Source organism: Solanum stenotomum, chromosome 11 (assembly GCF_019186545.1).
Source record: "Solanum stenotomum isolate F172 chromosome 11, ASM1918654v1, whole genome shotgun sequence".
NCBI lineage: Eukaryota > Viridiplantae > Streptophyta > Magnoliopsida > Solanales > Solanaceae > Solanum > Solanum stenotomum.
Genome location: NC_064292.1, coordinates 52,825,316 through 52,844,867, shown reverse-complemented (window position 1 = coordinate 52,844,867; position 19,552 = coordinate 52,825,316). Strand labels below are relative to the sequence as shown.

At 28.7% G+C, this 19,552-nt stretch overlaps 1 protein-coding gene across 1 annotated transcript; it reads left to right on the top strand.

The window, feature by feature from the left end:
• Positions 1-13,859: 13,859 nt before the first annotated feature.
• On the top strand, positions 13,860-16,754 carry LOC125845230 (protein FLOWERING LOCUS T-like). Its single transcript, XM_049524695.1, has 4 exons — positions 13,860-14,068; positions 14,678-14,739; positions 15,081-15,121; positions 16,369-16,754. The coding sequence occupies exons 1-4, from the start codon at positions 13,865-13,867 to the stop codon at positions 16,593-16,595; spliced, it is 534 nt and encodes a 177-aa protein (XP_049380652.1). The 5' UTR covers positions 13,860-13,864; the 3' UTR covers positions 16,596-16,754.
• The last annotated feature ends 2,798 nt before the right edge of the window (positions 16,755-19,552 follow it).

Genomic DNA, 19,552 nt, shown 5'->3' with positions numbered 1-19,552 from the left:
CTCTTTCGTTTTATACAAACACAAATTATACAAAATACAATGTATAATTTGTGTTTGTATAAAGTGAGAAAGAGAGTAAGACAAAAGAGACTTGGGCAGGGGAAGATGTGTATTGTATGATTATAATTTAGAAGTGTATAGGACGAAGAATTATGTATTTGTATGTGTATATATAGTTTTCTCTCGTTTTATACAAAATACAAATAGAATTTATACATTTGTATTTGTATAAAGTGAGAGAGGCGAGGGAGAGTGGCGAGCGAGATTTATGGGGAGAGAGGCGAGTGGCAAACTATTTGCTACAAATTAGAATTAAATGAAACAGTGGTTATAGCATTTAATTTGAACCAATAGTTTGTTATTTTATACAAGTTTTCCTTGTATTTTGTGTAATATGTGTTTGTATAAAGCGAGAAAGAGAGAAAGGCAAAAGAGTATTGGGCAGGGGAAGATTTGTATTGCATAATTATAAGTGTATAGGATAAAGAGAGATGTATTTGTCTGTGTATATACAATTTTCTCTCGCTTTATACAAACACAAACAGAATTTATACATTTGTGTTTGTATAAAATGAGAGAGGCAAGAGAGTGGCGAGCGAGATTTTTGGGGAGAGAGGCGAGTGGCAAACTGTTTGTTACGGATTATAATTAAATGAAACTGTGGCTATAACAGTTAATTTGAATTAATAGTTTGTTATTTTATACAATTTTCCCTTTATTTTATGACCACTCTCTCTCTCTCTCTCTCACACACACACACACATATATATATATGCTTTTAGCATTTTTTTATCCATTTAATTGAAATTGAATCATTAAGGATCAAAAATCGACAGTAAATATCTTATTGATTTGGTTATCGATTTAGCATATTCACAAATTATAAATTAATTAATTGAACCGACAATACAAAAATTGGATTGGACTCTACTCCCATGGACATTATTTTTATCAATGTAATCTCCCCCCCCCCCCNCCCCCCCCCCCCCCCCACACACACACAAATAGGGATAATTTTGACTAGAATTGACACCCAAATGTAATCCACAAGGATGTTACGTATTAAAGGAGAGGCAGATTTCAGATTTGTAGGGGAAAAAAACGCAAAATACTGCTAAAATGGGAGAATCAAAATCACTTTCAGATTCATACTCTTTTCGTCCATTTTTATTTGTCCATTATACTGAAAATAGTTATTCAATTTGGAGAATAACTTATTCTTTTATATTTGTTTTACTCTTACGGTTGAATATTATTCAATATCTAGTATATTTCCCAAGACATTAAATTTAATATATCCAAACGATAATATAGTACATATAATTACTCTATTATTTAATTTATTGTTTCTCTAACATGTGCGTCAAATTAATAATAGACAATTATTGTCGGACAAGAGAAGTATTTCCTACCGAATTTATTTGTCTAGTCTAATGAAAAACAAACCTAAGTTACTGTACTGAACTCTTTAATTGGAAACATATACACGAATAATATTTTATCTGTCTTTTAGATGACATTAACAAAATTTAAGAGGTGTTTTTTCTTCTCTGTTAATGTTTTTTTAGAGTAATATAAAAGTTAATATTGTTAAAAATTATATATTAGAAAAATACAATACTCCAAATAATATATTGCATCTTTTTCCTCCATTTTCTTTTTTCTTCCTTTTTTTTCTCCCTCTTCATTCTCTTATTCTTCTAGGTTGTAATTTTGAATTAGAAGAGATTTATAGGTGATTATTATAAGGATATATGAAAGCAAATAACAAATAATAGCACATGATAAAATGATTAGGAGTAATTTGCACTAGTAAACTACTTCTAAATTAAAGCTATTGTTGTTTAAAAGAAATGAGTATATAACAATATGAATATAAGGTATGTTGAATGAGAAAATTCTTCCTCTTTTTTTTTTTTGTGATAAATTACTAATTTTATTTTTTAAAATTTCTAACGTTACCACATTTTAATTATAATTTTTATAATGATTGTTACCAAATTAGGTTGATATTTTAATCATAACTTGAAAAAAATATAAGCACGTAAATCTTTGGAAGGTAACACATGAATCGTGATAAATTAAATGACATTTAATGACGTAGTATAATAATCAATGAAAATTGAGTGACTGTTAATGAAAAAATATAATTCAAATATATTCAAAAAGTGTGTTTGTGAGTGTACTAGTGGCTAGTTTGACAATTATTTTTTATTGCTCAAAGTCGAATTAAATCAACTATTATAGTTTTATAAAAAAAAAATGTATCAAATCAAAATATATGTCGATTGTTTCAATAATTGAATTGATCTTTTTTTGATTTCTTAGATATTCTCGAATGTGTAATATAAAAGAAACATAAATTTATATAAATAGTTAATAGTTCAATATTGAAAAATCTCATCAATTTAGAGCTTCGTTATTTCTATCCTAAGAAATTTGTCACTATATTATCAAATTATTATTTTTAACTAACACATATCAAAATCACTTTTAAAGTAATTTTATCATTCATTTTATATTTTAATTTGGGTCACAATATGATCAAAATCTAGCAAATGAGATGGTGAAGTTGTTCTTCCTTTAACTAGAGGTCTCGAGTTCGAGTTTTGGTATAAAAAAAAGTCCTTGATATATAGGGAGCGCTTCCCCTCAAATGGAGCCCTGCACGATATGACTCTGAAATAATCAAACTCTAATATAGATATCAGATGCCAGTTGAAAAATATATATATATTTTTTTAAAAGAAGATAGTGAAAAAATGAAAGGAATATTTGTTCTAATGTTATATTCAAGTTATAAAGATCTCAAAAAATTATTCTAAAGTATGTGTCACGTGACTTAGGTCCACTACATTGTCTTGATTGTCATCTACCTCTGTGTTTATGCTATGGCCACACAAGAAAAGACATGATATTTTGTAAATTGAATATTCTTAACGGAATTTCTATACTAGATTTATAATAATAGAAGCTTAATTCCAAAAGATCTATTAATTAAAATTCCAATTTAAAAAGGGAAATAAACATGATCACGCCTTTTGATTTGTAAATAGATAAATTAATAATTAACGAACCAAAACTAATTTGTTTCAATTCAAAATTTTGTTATTCGTCAATTTAAATAACTTGTTTGATTAAATTAAATAATTTCGAGGGAAAAAAGCTCAATTTCATAATACAACGGATAAATTATGTGCAATTTTTTTAACAAAAGTTGTACTAACAAATACTTTAGATATGATAAATTCATAACCTTTAAAATATAAACTTTAAATATTCCACCTATAAAATTTAAATCTAAATCCGCCTCGACTAGTTAAAATCTCCTAATTTTGGAATTGAAAAGAGGAAGTTGACTTGAAAGATCATAAAAATATACAAACACGAAAAAAAACAAAAACAATTAAACATACCCCAGTGAATATCTATGTTTTGAACAAAGAGCATTTCTATTGGAGCCTTATTATTTGAATTCATAAGAATATACAAAAGTTATGTGAGCCATTGCTCCCCCTTTCGCTCGAAATAATGGTGGTTCTGAATTACCTTGAAAAGGTTACGATATAATATTTTTTATTGTTCAAAAAGCTATAAATAAATAAGTTTGTTTTTTCTTTGTTTCGATAAACGAAGAAAATGATTTAATAAAATAAAATTGTCATACCAAACACTCTCAATGTTAGATTGACTTAAATATTATGTTTTCAAATTTAAGGAAAACGATTTACCTTCAAAAAAATATATAAGAAAAACATTTTTCATAACTTTTTTTCAACTTTCCATCTTAACTCAAATCTCATATACCGATTCTCAATACTAATTCAAAATTCAATTTTCTGATTCTTGATTCGAGACCCAATTCTTGGGTCCCAGGTCAGCTCGGGGTTGAATCTCAAGTTGGGTGTCCGGTCCTGAGTCAGGTGTCATGGTGGGATTTCGAGTCGGAATTCGGGTTGAAAGTCAAGGTCGAATGTCGGATTTTAGCAGACACAAGATTTTAAAAAGTGATATATCGACCTATTGTTATAATTAGACACATGTAAAAATATATATGAAATTTGGGTATATTTAAGAAACTATCATTTCATGTCATAATCAAAATGATATTTACTTTGTACAGGTAGCATTTATATATATATATATATATATATACACTATTATATAAGAGGGAGTTTATGATGGGACATTTGAATGTCCCATCATAAACTCCTTATATAATACATTACAAATGTCCCATCATAAACTCCTTATATAATACATAATATAATAATATAATATAATAAATCATTTTTTCTACTATATAATATATATAATATATATTTATTTTCTAAGGGAGTTTATATAATATAATATTCTACTATATACATAAACTCCCTTTTATTATATAGTAGAAAATAAATATAATATATATATATATATAATAATAATATAATATAATAAATCATTTACAAATGACTTAAAATATTTAATATTTAAAATTCTACCATAAAATAGGTTGACTCTCAAAATTCTATCCGGGTCACATATATTGGGACAGAAAAAATAATATATATCATTTTAAAATTACCAAAAAAGTATTATAAATAATAATAATTAACAACTTAAAATATCTGGAAGACATTTTAAAAGGGTTAATTTTGTAATTTTATCCATATCACATAAATTAGGAAGTTATTTGAAAGTTACATAAAAATATTATAAATCACAATAATAAATAACTTAAAACATTTTTTTTAAAAAAAGTGCAAATTTGGATGACTCTTCAAATTTCATTTGTGTCACATAAATTGAGACAACAAAAATAGCATATATTGCGTCCATTTTAATTTATTTGTCTTAATTTTTTTTTTATATTTAAAAATTGCGTAAAAATACTATAAATCATGATAATTGACAACATAAAATATGTTTTGAAAAAGATACAAAAAATTGCACTGATTCTTGAAGTTAATCTATCGTAAAAATACTATACATCATGATAATTGACAACATAAAATATTTCAAAAAAAATACATATAAAAAAATTTGATTGATTCTTGAAATTAATCTATCGTTAAAATTTATGTATAAAATACAATAAATCGTGATAATTGACAACTTAAAATATTTATTAAAAATGCACAAAAAAAGAAATTGACTGATTCTTAAAATTAATCTATCAATGTCACATAAAATGAGACAAAAGTAGTAATATGTATTATTTAATGTCAAATTACTGAAAACTACGTAAAATGTATTGTAAATCTTAACAATTAACAACATTTGATTAACTCTTGAAATTTTATCTATGCTACATACATTGAGACAAGTGGAGTAATATATATTAAGTATTTACAAATTACGTAAAAATATTATAAATTACATTATTAACAACTTAAAATATTTAAAAATCATATTAAATTTAAATAACTCACTATATTTTATCTGTGTCACATACATTAGGACAAAAAATAATAGTTATTGGGCCCGTGCGTAAGAGAGTTTATGCCCAAGTATAATATATAATATTCAATGACTCTCCAAATTTCATTTGTGTCACATAAATTGAGACAACAAAAATAACATATATTGGGTCCATTTTAATTTATTTGTCTTATTTTTTAAAATTTTTTATATTTAAAAATTGCGTAAAAATACTATAAATCATGATAATTGACAACATAAAATATGTTTTGAAAAAGATACAAAACATTCCATTGATTCTTGAAGCTAATCTATCGTAAAAATACTATAAATCATGATAATTGACAACATAAAATATTTCAAAAATAAATACATTTAAAAAAATTCGATTGATTCTTGAAATTAATCTATCGTTAAAAATTATGTATAAAATACAATAAATCGTGATAATTGACAACTTAAAATATTTATTAAAATAACAGAAAAAAAATTGACTGATTCTTAGAATTAAATCGTGATAATTGATAACATAAAATATTTCAAAAATATTGTATGTGGGTAGTCTTATTGTGCCTTGAATAGCGTCAAAGAAAGTACATGTTTGTGATAAAAAAACTTATTCCTTTATCCACGCAAACAATCGCTTCAAAAATTTCGTTATTAGCCCCAAAACATACCATTTATATTATTGGGCCCGTGCATAGCACGGGCAACATTATCTGGTATATATATAAAGGAGGACCATAGACAAGGTGATGTGGCACCTCTCTATGGCCTCCATTTGCATTTAGCTTTTTTCTTCTTTTTATGGATTTTAAAAAAATAAAAATAATTATTATATTATAAAAATAAATTACTTAAATTTATTACAAATAAATATTTTATTGATGGAGGAACATTTATAATAAAAACTCTTCATATTCTTTTTTTATTTATTGTCTCGTCTATAATAAAAGGAGAAACATAATTTATCTTTTTTTGATTTTTTTTTAATTCAAATTAATTATTGTATTGTAAAAATATATTACTTAATTTATAAAAATAAATATTTTATTAATGTAGGAACATTTACAACAAAAAACTCTCCACATTCTTTTTTCTATTTTTTTTTTATCTCACTTCAAATCATGAAATGATAATATTTTTTTTTTACATTTTAAGTTTTTTAATCTTTATTTTTTAATTTATTCACAAGGAGTTATTACCCATGACTTGCCCCTCTTTAATTTTTACTTTTAATAATATTCATAACTCTCATAATTTTTATGTCCATAACCTCCAAACTTAAATTGTAAGTTATGATGTTTTATGGTATTCCTTTATTTTGCCTATAAATTCATATTAGTTTCATGAAGATTCACATTCACAATTATCCTTTCTCTTTTCATCATACTGGTTTGGTTTGTAACAAAATAGAAGTACATGAAGGTAAGAAATATTTCATTGCAAATTTTTATTTTTTATTTTCTCTATTTTTGTCTATATAAATTTGTATTTGGTTTGTGAATGAAACTAACATGTAACAAAAAAAAATTATCATTCCCAAGTCTTTATTTTTTCATTTCCTCTATTTTGTCTTATATTCATATTTATTTTCATGAAGATTCACATACAAAGTCATTCTCAAGTCTTTCTTTTTATTTTTATGTACTTAGACATGTTTTCTTAATATTTTTTAATGTTTGTATTATCATTCATCAAGCAAGTATGATTAAAAAAAATCTCTGTAATTCTTAACAATGTTTTGTCTGGTTGCAATTGCTCTTTCTAATAGTTAGTTTCCGGATATAATATAGTTTGATTATAATATTTGTTAGATTTCAAGAAATAATTATTATTTAGTATTGTTAGTACTATTGAAAAGATAATATACAAATATATTACATATAGTTTAAATTTCGTTCTTTCTTTTGACATAATTATTTTTAATTGGTATATGCTATTTTTTTTAATCCAGTTGGTTGCATATAATGAAGAATTTGACATATGGATCAAAACATGATGGCGGATCTACTTGCAAATGAAGATGATAGAAGGAAAAAAAAAATGAAGCATAATTAGAGAATATTTTTTCACTTTGAATTGTATTAGACTATTAGCAACTTAGTTACTTTTGCTAGAATTTTCTAAATTTTGATTTGTATAAATAATTTAGCTAAATGTATTATATTGTCAATGCTAATCATTTGATCCTTAATTATTCTACTTTTTCTTTGTTATGAAGCAAAATTAATATAATTATCTCATTTTAACAACAACAAAAAAAAATTATGATGATTAGGAGTTTTATTTTTACTATAATTATAAAAAAGTAATTGAAAAATAAAATATTATTTTCATGATGCCATTTTTTGCGTATGTAACTGTAATGACCCATTTGGTCGTTTTGAATAGTAGAGCTTTTTATTTCATAAAATACTTTCCGATAGATTTTAAATGGGTACTTTGGACTATTCGTAACTACAATGATGAATTTAGTGGGGTAGTTTTAATAATTATTTTAGTTGGTGGTGAAAGGAGATAACATTAAAATTAGTAGTGGGCCATTTTTACCACTTTTATAATTGGTCATATAATAATTAGGGTAATGAATAATCTGTAAAAACAAATTGAGAATAAGGTTTATTCGTGTGAAAAATACGCAGAGCAGCAGGCGAACTTCTCAGGTTTGGTTCTACGAATTGTTCTATTTCTAGTGTTAAATTTTACATCAATAGTAATGTGGAGATGAATTGTCGTTAGACTGTAAGGGAAATATGTGGGTATTGATTATTGACGCCTTAGGTTGAAAACTTTGGTGGAAACCTTGTTTGTTTAATCTACGTGGAACCTGCAGTCATGGGAAAAATTCCAAGTGATCAACTTCAAGATAATAATGGGAATTGTTAAGGGGTAAGGAAATTACTGCTAAATTTATATATGTGCATATGGTGTTACAGGAGTTGGTTTTATGGACCGGCAAATTGTGTTTTTTGAATGAAAATGGGGGTGGTAATTATTTAATTGCACGGATAGTTGCTAGTGGATTAAAGAAATTATGAAGTGGAAAGGTGTAGCGATAATATGCATGCATTTGATTCACTGATTGGTTAATGGCAATAGGATACTTGGAAAAATATAGAATCCATGTATGTGGGAGGTTACATTAAACTTCCAGCCATCATCCTTATACAGTAATGCTACGGTCAATTGTAATATGTGGGTTTGGTCCTTATCTTCTTAAAATTATCAGGTTGTAATTGTAAGTTTTAATAAATTGAGATAGGTAATTAAATGTCACGACCCAAAAATGGATGTGATGGCACTCGTCGTATCCCACCAAGACAAGTCAGCCTAAAACCCAACCATTTCTATAAAGTGCGGAAATAAAGCAAAGTTCAATAATAATTACTATTACGAAAACAAGTCAACTTAATTCAATCCCCAAAACCTGGTTGTCACGTGCACAAGCCTCTAATGTAAATACTAGAATTGAAATAAAATACGCAAGTCTCAAATGACGTTGTCTTTCAAGTAAAAACAAAATCATAAACAGGAGTAAGAAGGTTCGCTGAGATGACAAGCAGCTACCTCTCAGATCTCCACAGAAACCTCGAAAACGAAGAGAATAGAAGGTATCACGAAGATCCGAGCTCGTAACCTACAAAAGATTGTAGAAGCAAGGGGTGAGTACCAAACCACACGGTACTCAACAAGCAAACCTCTAAACACAAGCTAAGAGTACAGAATACGGGTACTCCTTACACCCCATCCTAACCTCCATAACTACAACCTGCATAAAACCAACCCAACCTAACAATTTACAGTTTACAAAGCATACAGCTCAACAATAGCACTCTAACATATCATATATTCTCAATAACACCTCAATATTCGTCAATAACAAATTTCACAGAAAGGCACTCACAAGATCAGCAACACACAAGATCAAGTTCATCAATAATAAAAATGTGCAATGCAATGAAATGCAATGTCAAGTATAGTGATGCATGTCTGACCTAATGATACACACCCGCTGTCTCTCAGTCCGGGACCCATGGGGGACATATCTGTCCATGCATCCATCGCGGCGCGCGATACGTCCCTTGAAATATAATATTCGTCGCGGCGCGCGACACGTCCCTCGAAATATAGTATCCATCGCGGCGCGCGATACGTCCCTCGAAATGGTACATCCTCTTTAATTTCTTATTCTTTCTCAATGCACATAACACTTGTCACAACCACGTCTCAGAATAATGCAAATGACATGTTCACACAAATAATGAGGAGATGACCAATTTAACATCAATGTACAATTCACAACAATACAATCGTGACACAACATCAATAATTAAACAACAAGCCTTTTATTACCCTTTTCCATCATTAGAATTATTCAACATAGACAAGTCAACCCATCACCAATTCCCATTACTCCCAAACATATACCACCAGGAAATACACGAATTCCATACGCTTAGCAAGGGTTTAGAAATCCACTTGCCTCAATTAATCAATGATTCACTCCGGAACTTGAGTTTTCCCTTTTCGTTGAGCTTCCAAATCAGTGCAATCTATTCAAGTACATAATCACAATAAGATTTCGAAACCAACAACACCCATATTATTATGTGTCTAGCCTAGACTCAAAAACTCACTCAAACCTATAATGAAGTTCCTAAACTCGATGTCAATTAACATGTCAACTCTCATATTCTCCGAATTTCAAGCCTAGAATTAAGTTCCAACTTCACCTATATCATAAATCGAGAACTAGATCATCATATAAAAATATTTCCAACATGGATACAACCCACCAAAATAGTAACAATTATGCAGAAATTACACCCACACACCTCCTTTTATCACTTTAGTTTTCCCAATGATTAATTGTCCAATAATCATCCCAAAATGGCCATTGACGGCATATCAATAATTTAATACCCTTAAATGAATTTCGCTTAATACCTAAGTCATCGTTACGTTGTAATGTTCTACTGTTTCTTGTCCACTAAATTTTCAAAGTCACCAAGAACTATGCAGCAACATTATGATTTCACAACCTTCAATTCCTTATAACTATTATACTAATATAATAATAATAAATGTTGATTGCCACCACTAAACTCCAAAACCAATTAACATAATACAACAATTCGGTCAACTATATATAGGTGCAATTAATGTTGGCATATGAAAGAGCATTTAATGTAGCTATATGCAAATTTGCAAGTATAATTTGAAATTGACTTACAGGAGTGGAGACGAACAATTCGCCCTTTCCGTATTCACGCTGCGTCCGCACAGATGAGTTCTGCCTTCTCTTTATTTTCTTTTCTTTTCTAAATTATGATCCAATAATTCTCAACCCTAATAATTATTTTCTTATATGGGTCAAGTTGTATTAAACTAATTATAAACTTAACCCATTAAGCATTAACTAAAATTAGTTATTTAATAATTCACCATCAATTAGCTCACTCTAGTTAAATGAATATTCAAAATTTCCAAAAATGACCTTCCGGGTCATTACATTAAATATTAGGTACATTATGTTATTTTAATATCATTAAAGTTATGTCAATTGGAGGAATTAAGACTTACCCTTAGGTTTGAACTGTAGAAAATTGATTATAAAATTAGGTGAGTTTTTGGATCTAGGTTAGACATAGAATAATATGAGTGTTTATAGACTAATCAACTTACAAATTATGCACATATACTTTATAGATTGGAAAGGTTCAGAGGCATTGCGGAAGGGAAAAGCATTGGAGAAGTAGTTTGCTTGACTTCGGTTCTTCGGTGGAGGTAGGTTATGGTTTATTCTATTTGATAGATAAACTCTTAATAGCGATTGATATGCATTGAATGATATTGTGAAGTTTTCTATGTACTTGACTGTGTGATTGTGTGGTTTGTGATTGGTCTAAAATCCTGAGACCGTGAGATTTATAATTTGAAAACCTCTCTATCGAAGTGATGCCTTGAATAAAGAAGGCTTGATGTAATATTATTAATGAATTGAAAAGTGGTGATAATAAATGATAAATTAATAATATTATTGGATCGGAGTGTCACGTTCCGACACGGTATTTTTGGATCGGAGTGTCACGTTCCGACACGGTATTTTTGGATCGGAGTGTCACGTTCTGACACGGTATTATTGGATCGGAGTGTCACGTTCCGACATGGTATAATTGGATCGGAGTGTCACGTTCTGACACGATAACATTAAAGGAAAAAGATATTGAATTAACTTAATGTACTCAATCTCAATGAACGCATTTCTCAAACGAGTGTGAAGTGGAGACATGAGTCCTCGTGTGTGTGCTTGATATTCTGATTGATTACGTACTTGCTTCAATTGTCACTTGTTCATGTTGTTGTTTCTTATCACCTGCTAAGTGTTATAGTTGACTTTATACCATTATTCATTGTATATTCGTTTCTATTTTGGGTTGACCGATGATACCTACTCAGTACATGTTGCCTCGTACTGAGCCCTACTTGTATTTTTCTTTGTTTTCTTTTTATGGAGTGCAGCGAGTGTACCAGCAAATTTGACTAGCCCTCAGCTCTAGCCAGTCTCAGCATATCAGGTTTAAGGGTGAGTTATGCATTCGAGCTTGTGTTGGATTCCCTCGGTCATGACTTGATGCCCATAGTTTTCGGACAGAAATTACTTTATTTCATTTATTTCGGTGTCTTTGATACTCTTAGACTTAGTATTTAGAGATTAGATGTCTTTGATGTGATGACTTTCAGATTTTGGGGATAATATGTAATAAACTTTAGAGGTTTACTTGATTGGTTACTTAAATAAATTTTGAAGCTTCCGCGTTATTGTTGTTATTCGTAGTTGAATTATTGGTATGTGTTGGGGTTTAGATTCCTTGGTCCGACCACTTAGGAGGTTAAGTGTGGGTGCCACTCATGACTCAATTTGGGTCGTGACAGTAACAATCTGTTTTCATCATCATTCTTTTTGCTTTGAAATGTTTTTATAATTTTTATGTAGTCACCAATTTTTATATTTTCTCTGTTCATTTTTTGTATTTTCACCACTTATTTTTATTTATTTATTTTACAAATAAAATCAATGCATAATTAGTAATACATTTAATGTCTAATAAAAGTATACATTTGAATTATTTATAACTCATGTCTCTTCATCCTACTTGTAACTTTAATATTAAATATATTCATAGTTTTTGTATCTTTCATTTTTCATAAATCTTATAAATATTTAATTAATGTTTAAAAAAGTATAATAAGCAAATATAATAATAAGGACATAATAAAAAAATCAATTTTGATTTGACGAAATCAAAGTTTGAATAGAAAATTAGTACTCTTACAAAAGATAGAGAAAATTAAAACATATAAAATATTTTCAATGTAATACAATATATTGTTATTTCAACATATTATCTCTTATTCCATTTACTTCACCATGGTGAATATTTTGTCCTACTATATACATATACAAAAAAATTTATATTTTATATGTTTAAAAAAATTTGAAAAAACCTATGATATCGCAGATAAAGAGAAATATTAATATTATCTATATATTCGATACTAACCTAAATATTACATATTTCATATTATTATCTTATAAATGTTTCATATAGCCGCGCGAAGCACGGATAATTTCACTAGTTATTATATATCCCAGGAATATTTAAAGACGTTATGACAAGAACATTTTTTAGTGGAACCTTATAAGAATATATGAAAGTTGTGTGGACCGTTGCTCTTCCTTTCACTCGAAATATAAGTGGTTCTAAATGACCTTAAGAAGGTCCTGACGCAATATCTTTTGTCGCTTGAAGAGAAAATAGATGACTAGATTTATCCATTGTATTCACAAAATATGATTTGAGACATGATATGAGTTATTGTGTCTCAAAAGAATAGGACATGATCCTTATAACAAAATAAACCAACCCTTGATCACTTATGGTGTTTTATTATGTGTATTTCAGAAGAAAAAAACACTTAATGAAGTTGAAAAATCTATGACCAATCGAACATGAGAAAAATGAAAAATCTTTTGCTTCCTACCAAACACACACTTTATGTTTTCTAATTGCATATTCTGTCCTTCCTAGTTTATCTTACCAGTATAATACTATGGATTTTTTTCAATAAAAATAATGAATTATTCATTCTATTGGGAATCCATGTCATTCTCACCTCTTCATTCTTTTACAATATTACAATACTATGGCGTTTTCACAGAAAAAGAAATAGTTTTTTTCTAATTGGAGAAAAAAATTTAAAAGTATTTAGATTCTTGAAATATGAATATAACAATTTTTTTAAAAAAGCCAAAAAGAATAAATACCCAATAACACATGATGAAGTATCAAAAAATCTAGTACAAATAGCCATGGCTCACTATTGTTGTGACTTGTGAAATTTATTAATTAAATTATATATATATAGGTTTTTTCTTCTTCTATCAATCTTCATGTCATCAATAAGAGGAAGAGACACTTTAGAACTTGGTGGTGTGATAAGTGATGTGTTGGATCCATTCACAAGGTCTATTAGCCTAAGTGTTGTTTACAACCATAGGGAAGTTATCAATGGCACTAATTTGAGGCCTTCACAAATTACTAATCAACCTAGGGTTGAGATTGGAGGAAATGGTCTTTCGACTTTTTACACTCTAGTAAATCTCATATTATATTCTTCATCATTTTCTTTTTAAGTTCACGCTGAATAATTTACGTAATGTGTTCTTTGTTAAGAGGTTCTATATTCTTAAAAACAGAACTACTAATTTGATTATGGATGAAATGAATCGCTTAATCAATATCACACATTATATATAGAATTTGGACTTATGTATATATAGTGGGTTGAGATTGAAAGAAATGATCTTTCTATTTTATACACTCTGATAAATTTCATGCGATATTTTATATCATCTTTTGAGTTCACGCTGAATAATTTACCTAGGTTTTACATTCATAAAGATGAAACCACTAATTTGATTAGGGATGAAATGTATATATCACTCAATCATTTCACACTATAGAATCTGAACTTATATATATATATATATATATAGTGACTTATTACCCCGACTGAGTTGTGAATAAAATATAAGGGATATCCTTATTATATGATTATATGTGAGATAAACAAATGTCTTTGCTTTGATTATATGTGAGATAAATAAGATTCATTAACTATTTACATGTGATTTTCAGTTTAGTTTTCTTAATCTTGAAATGTTCTTCAAGACTTGTGATTTTTTGTTATTTTATCGTGAAAGATTGTGGTGGATCCTGATGCTCCGAGTCCAAGCAACCCAAATTTGAGGGAGTACCTACATTGGTTAGTCAGTTATTCATTTTTTTTACGTTATTAACGTATATTAGTTATTTAAAAGCATGTTATCTACTACATTTTAAATATTTAAAATAGGATTAATATTAAGTATAGAGACTAATTCCAATTTGAAATTATATTCTACAATTAGATATATAAAACTTTTACATTATCCGTATATATAACTTAATGTTTTTTTTTTAAAAAAAATGTTGGATACTCTTTTTACATTAATCATTTGCAAAATATTATTATATAATTTTTTTTATGTCATTTATAAAATTAGAGAAATATAAAATTCAATCAAATTTTTATGTCATTTATATTTGATCAACTTTGTTAACTAGGTTGGTCACTGATATCCCAGCAACCACAGGAGTAACATTTGGTAAGTCTTTTTTATATTAATCATGCAATATATATAAAGTTGCAATAATAATGTATGTTGCCAACAATGTGATTTTTTGATGATATTTGTATGAACATATATCCAACAAATATCTCTCCGTTCTTAATTAGAATTCTCTATTACAATCTCTGAAAAATGAGATGTTCACGAGGGGATCACTTCTTTTTTTTACTTGATATAAATTAAAAAAAAATCAACTAGTGAAATTTTTTATACTAGATGATTATTTATAAGAACCCAATTTTAAAAATTGTTAAATTGCTCCTTTTATAAAAAAAAATAACAATTATGACTCAATCAAATAAATTGGTGCCTACTTTTAGCCTTCTTTATGTAGTAGTATATAATAATTCATGTTTTTTATTTAAATTTATCGAGATCTCAACCAACTTCAAATATTATTGTTTGTTTATTTATGTCGGGTAAATTTCAGTCAACTTTAATAATTTTATAGGTTTGGAAATAATACCTCCTCCATTTTTTTTCTACGAAATTTATAAAATTCTTCTTAAAATAAACAAAATAAATAAATTTCATCTACGGAACTTTTAAGAAATTCTACTTTTTAAAAATATTATATATTCTACTTTCTTGGGGTACAACTTTAATAGATTGCACTTTTATTTGTGGGTACGATAATTATAGATTCTACGTACTATAAAGAAGAATATATTCTACTGAAATTTCTTTTGATAGGGAACCATATACTCTTCATATTTTTAATGATTTTAATTTTTTGTTGGTTACCAAATTTTGGAGACATATTAGAATTTTATGTCATGTCACCTACAAATTATTTCACCATTTAAGATTGTTACTTCTAAATTTTATAAATAATCTCCCCCCCGCCCCAGGGATAATTAGTCACAACATAACTTGGATTCAACTGACATATATGTTTTCTAACTTTGGACGTGCTCACACTTAAGCTTGTATAAAATTGAACTAGTAGCCACATGTTTTACATGGTACTTCACGTGAGATATACTCGATCTTATTTGTATTATACCATGTATGACACACATGTCTACTTGTTCACCTGTATAGTATATTATAATTTTTTGACAAAGGGTGTCCAACTGACCACCTTGGGCTATATGTGGCTATATGAGGCTATGTCACTATTGTGCACACCCAAAATTAAAGGACACAAATATCAGTTGATGCAGATATTAAATATCACTTTAATTTTATGAATTTTTTTAAATATTTTTTTTGTATTATAGGGAAAGAAGTTATATGTTATGAGAGTCCAAGGCCTTCAATGGGAATCCATAGAATTGTTTTCTCTTTATTTCGTCAATTGGGCAGAGAAACTGTTTATGCACCAAATTGGCGTCAAAATTTCAATACAAGACAATTTGCTGAACTCTACAATCTTGGATCACCTGTTGCTGCTGTTTACTTCAATTCCCAAAGGGAAAATGGAACTGGTGGTCGTCGTTGCGAATAATTATATAGCAGAAGCAATCTCGATTATCGTACCAGAGAGGAGAGGAATATTATATAACAGGAGCAATATAATCTCAATCGTCGTAGACAAACGACGATCTCTAATTAAAATTAAAGCTTCTTATATATTGTTGCAAATATAGAATAAATTCTAATTGTAATGTATTATGATCTTCTACTATTTGAATAAGTATTAATATATGATGATATTCATCGATACGATTGAATAATTATGTTTATCATTTTTTGTTTTCTAACTATACTATAAATAAAATAACGGTCACTAGAATGAAGGCATTATCGTAGAATTTCAAAATTCATACGAGGATATTAACATTTGTGGTTGTAAGATATAGTGACATTGAATCTAATAACAATTAACTAATGCCGATAAAAGTTTTAACACTCTTTGTTAATATGCATATTTATTGCCGCTAAAAGTTATTTTTGTTGTAGTGATTATATTAGGTTCAAGTTATGAATACAAGTAATCCAACTCAAAAAGTCTCAATATGTATACGTATTTAATATAAATATAAAGTCCAAACATAGATTATTGAATTCGTTCGAACCCAAACCTACATTACATTAATTCAATGGCGCTAAGCCACCAAAATAATGCAACCCCCCCCCCNCCCCCCCCCCCCCCCCTCCTTTTTTTTTTTCGTCCTATACAGATTTTGTTCTAAAATTTTCTTTTCATAGAACCACTTTTGTAACATGATATAAAAGGGCCCCTACCACTATGTAATGACAAAAAAAATATAAGTATCGACAGGAAATTCTCTCTTTTATAATTTGAACTTTGAATGCAAAAAATAATAATAAAAATTTATGAAAGAATTGCATTTCGTTCATCAACATTAACTATCGTAATATTTGACTTTTAATATCATCAAAGATTGTAATGAAATAGTAAGTATCACTCTATTTTTACAATTTCAATTTTCTCTTCTGATCATTAAGATGTATCCGTAACTAAAACACTACATCCCCCTCTATCCTAAGATGCTCAAGAAGCTTTGTCTATATTGATATTAGCTTTAGACAAAAGCATTCAATTAAAAATCTTTCTGGCTTGATCAAGAAATTTTATATCCTCCAAATCATATAGCGTTTTAATCGAAAAAACTTCTCACAAAATAAATAACAATAAAAACCCTGCTTCATGCCCCATGAATATCCCTGGTTTTGTTCGGAAGATCATGATTATTGAAATTGTTGCCATAGAAAGAAAACACTACACTAACTACTAACCTTCTACCCAAATACGCGTCCTCTATCCTCTTATCTGGAATCATGTTCTCACCTCCTCGATAACCTGAAGCTAGGTCATATCCTGTCTTATCACCTCTCCAATACTTCTTTGACACACTCTATATATCCTATGTCAATTTTTTAATGCATGTAAACATAAACATGCATTAAAAATCTTCTATAAAATGAAAGTTTAGCTATTTTTATAATAATTTAAAAGTGTTGCTAATAGGGCTTAAGTTGTTATATCACAAAATGTTCCCTTAGATTACTCTTGTATAATGGGCTTGAGAAATGACCTGATAATTTGGTTTAACTTATTTGTTGGGCTGGATCATATGTTTTAGAAGGGAAGACAACTAATGTAGTCTTGGGCCTTCACACACATAATTAAAGGCCCTCCCAAAAATTTGTATCTTAGATACACATACGCGAAAACTCATATACAAAATAAACAGAAAAATACCGCGATGTTATGTACATATCAATAATGTCATTGTCCGCCGTAATATAGACTTATACTATAGCCCTTTATGAAATTTTCTCTTGTTTCATTTCTAAATGGGCTATTGATCTTTGCCTTTTAACCACTTTGGGTTTTCACCATGGTGTTTCAAACGAAGTCATCAACATTGGGTCCAAATTGCCAACCTTTTCGTCTGTCACTTTGATTGGGCTTGTTTTAAAATTTAGTCAGGAAAAATGCACAAATATCCATTCTGGATGCCACATGTAATTTATGCATGTATTTAAATTTGGGGAATTTTCGCATATAACTACTTAAAAATAACTTAATTATGCTCCATAGCTGTAGTTTGCTAATTACGATTTATAGCTACATGTTAGAGAGAGGAGAGAGGCTAGCGAGATTGGGAGAGGGAGGAGAGAGCAAGCGAGAGAGGCGAATTGTATATGTATATCTGTCAAAATAATTGTATATATGTAACTGGTATATATATATATATTTGTATATCTGGCAAGCGATGTTGGGAGATGGAGGAGAGAAGCGAGCGAGAGAGGGAAGCGAGTGGAGAGAGACGAACTGTATATGTATATATGTTAGATAATTGTACATATATAACTGATATACATATGTATTTGTATATCTGGCAAGCGAGATTGGGATAGGGAGAAGAGAGACAAGCGAGATTGGGAGAGAGAGAGGAGAGAGGCGAGCTAGAAAGGGCAAAGAGTGGAGAGAGGCTAATTGTATTTGTATATCTGGCATTGTATAGATATGTGTATAATTTGCATTTGTATATGTATAAAAGAGGACATACGACACAATGACAACTAAAATTAAGCTGCGAACCGTAATTAATTCAAACTATAACTATGTTAGCTAATTAACTAATATATGTTTTCTTTTACACGTAATTTTCCCTTTAAATTTTGGGTAAACAACACAAATCTAGTACTTTAAGAGCTAATTATTTAGATTCACGCTAATTTGCAATATTAGGAATCTTACTCAATTTTGGACTTTGGATATTGGGGTCAAAATTAGGTGTAGTTTGTTATAGATATATTGTATTCAAGTGGATCCACGTTTATCTAACTCTCTCGTTAGCCTCTCTCCTTGTATCTGGTATCCCAGATACACATATCTAGTGTAATTCGTATCTATCTGGATACATAGACTATCTCGTTCACCTCCCTCCTTCTCTCACCTCTCCTTATTTTAGTGTATATGGTAAAAGA

Excerpts from the sequence above, each read along its gene's own strand:
- LOC125845230 (XM_049524695.1), top strand. The coding sequence starts at position 13,865 with ATGTCATCAATAAGAGGAAGAGACACTTTAGAACTTGGTGGTGTGATA. Across the intron at positions 14,740-15,080 it reads TTGAGGGAGTACCTACATTG|GTTGGTCACTGATATCCCAG; the intron begins GTTAGTCAGTTA and ends TTTGTTAACTAG. Across the intron at positions 15,122-16,368 it reads AACCACAGGAGTAACATTTG|GGAAAGAAGTTATATGTTAT; the intron begins GTAAGTCTTTTT and ends TTTGTATTATAG.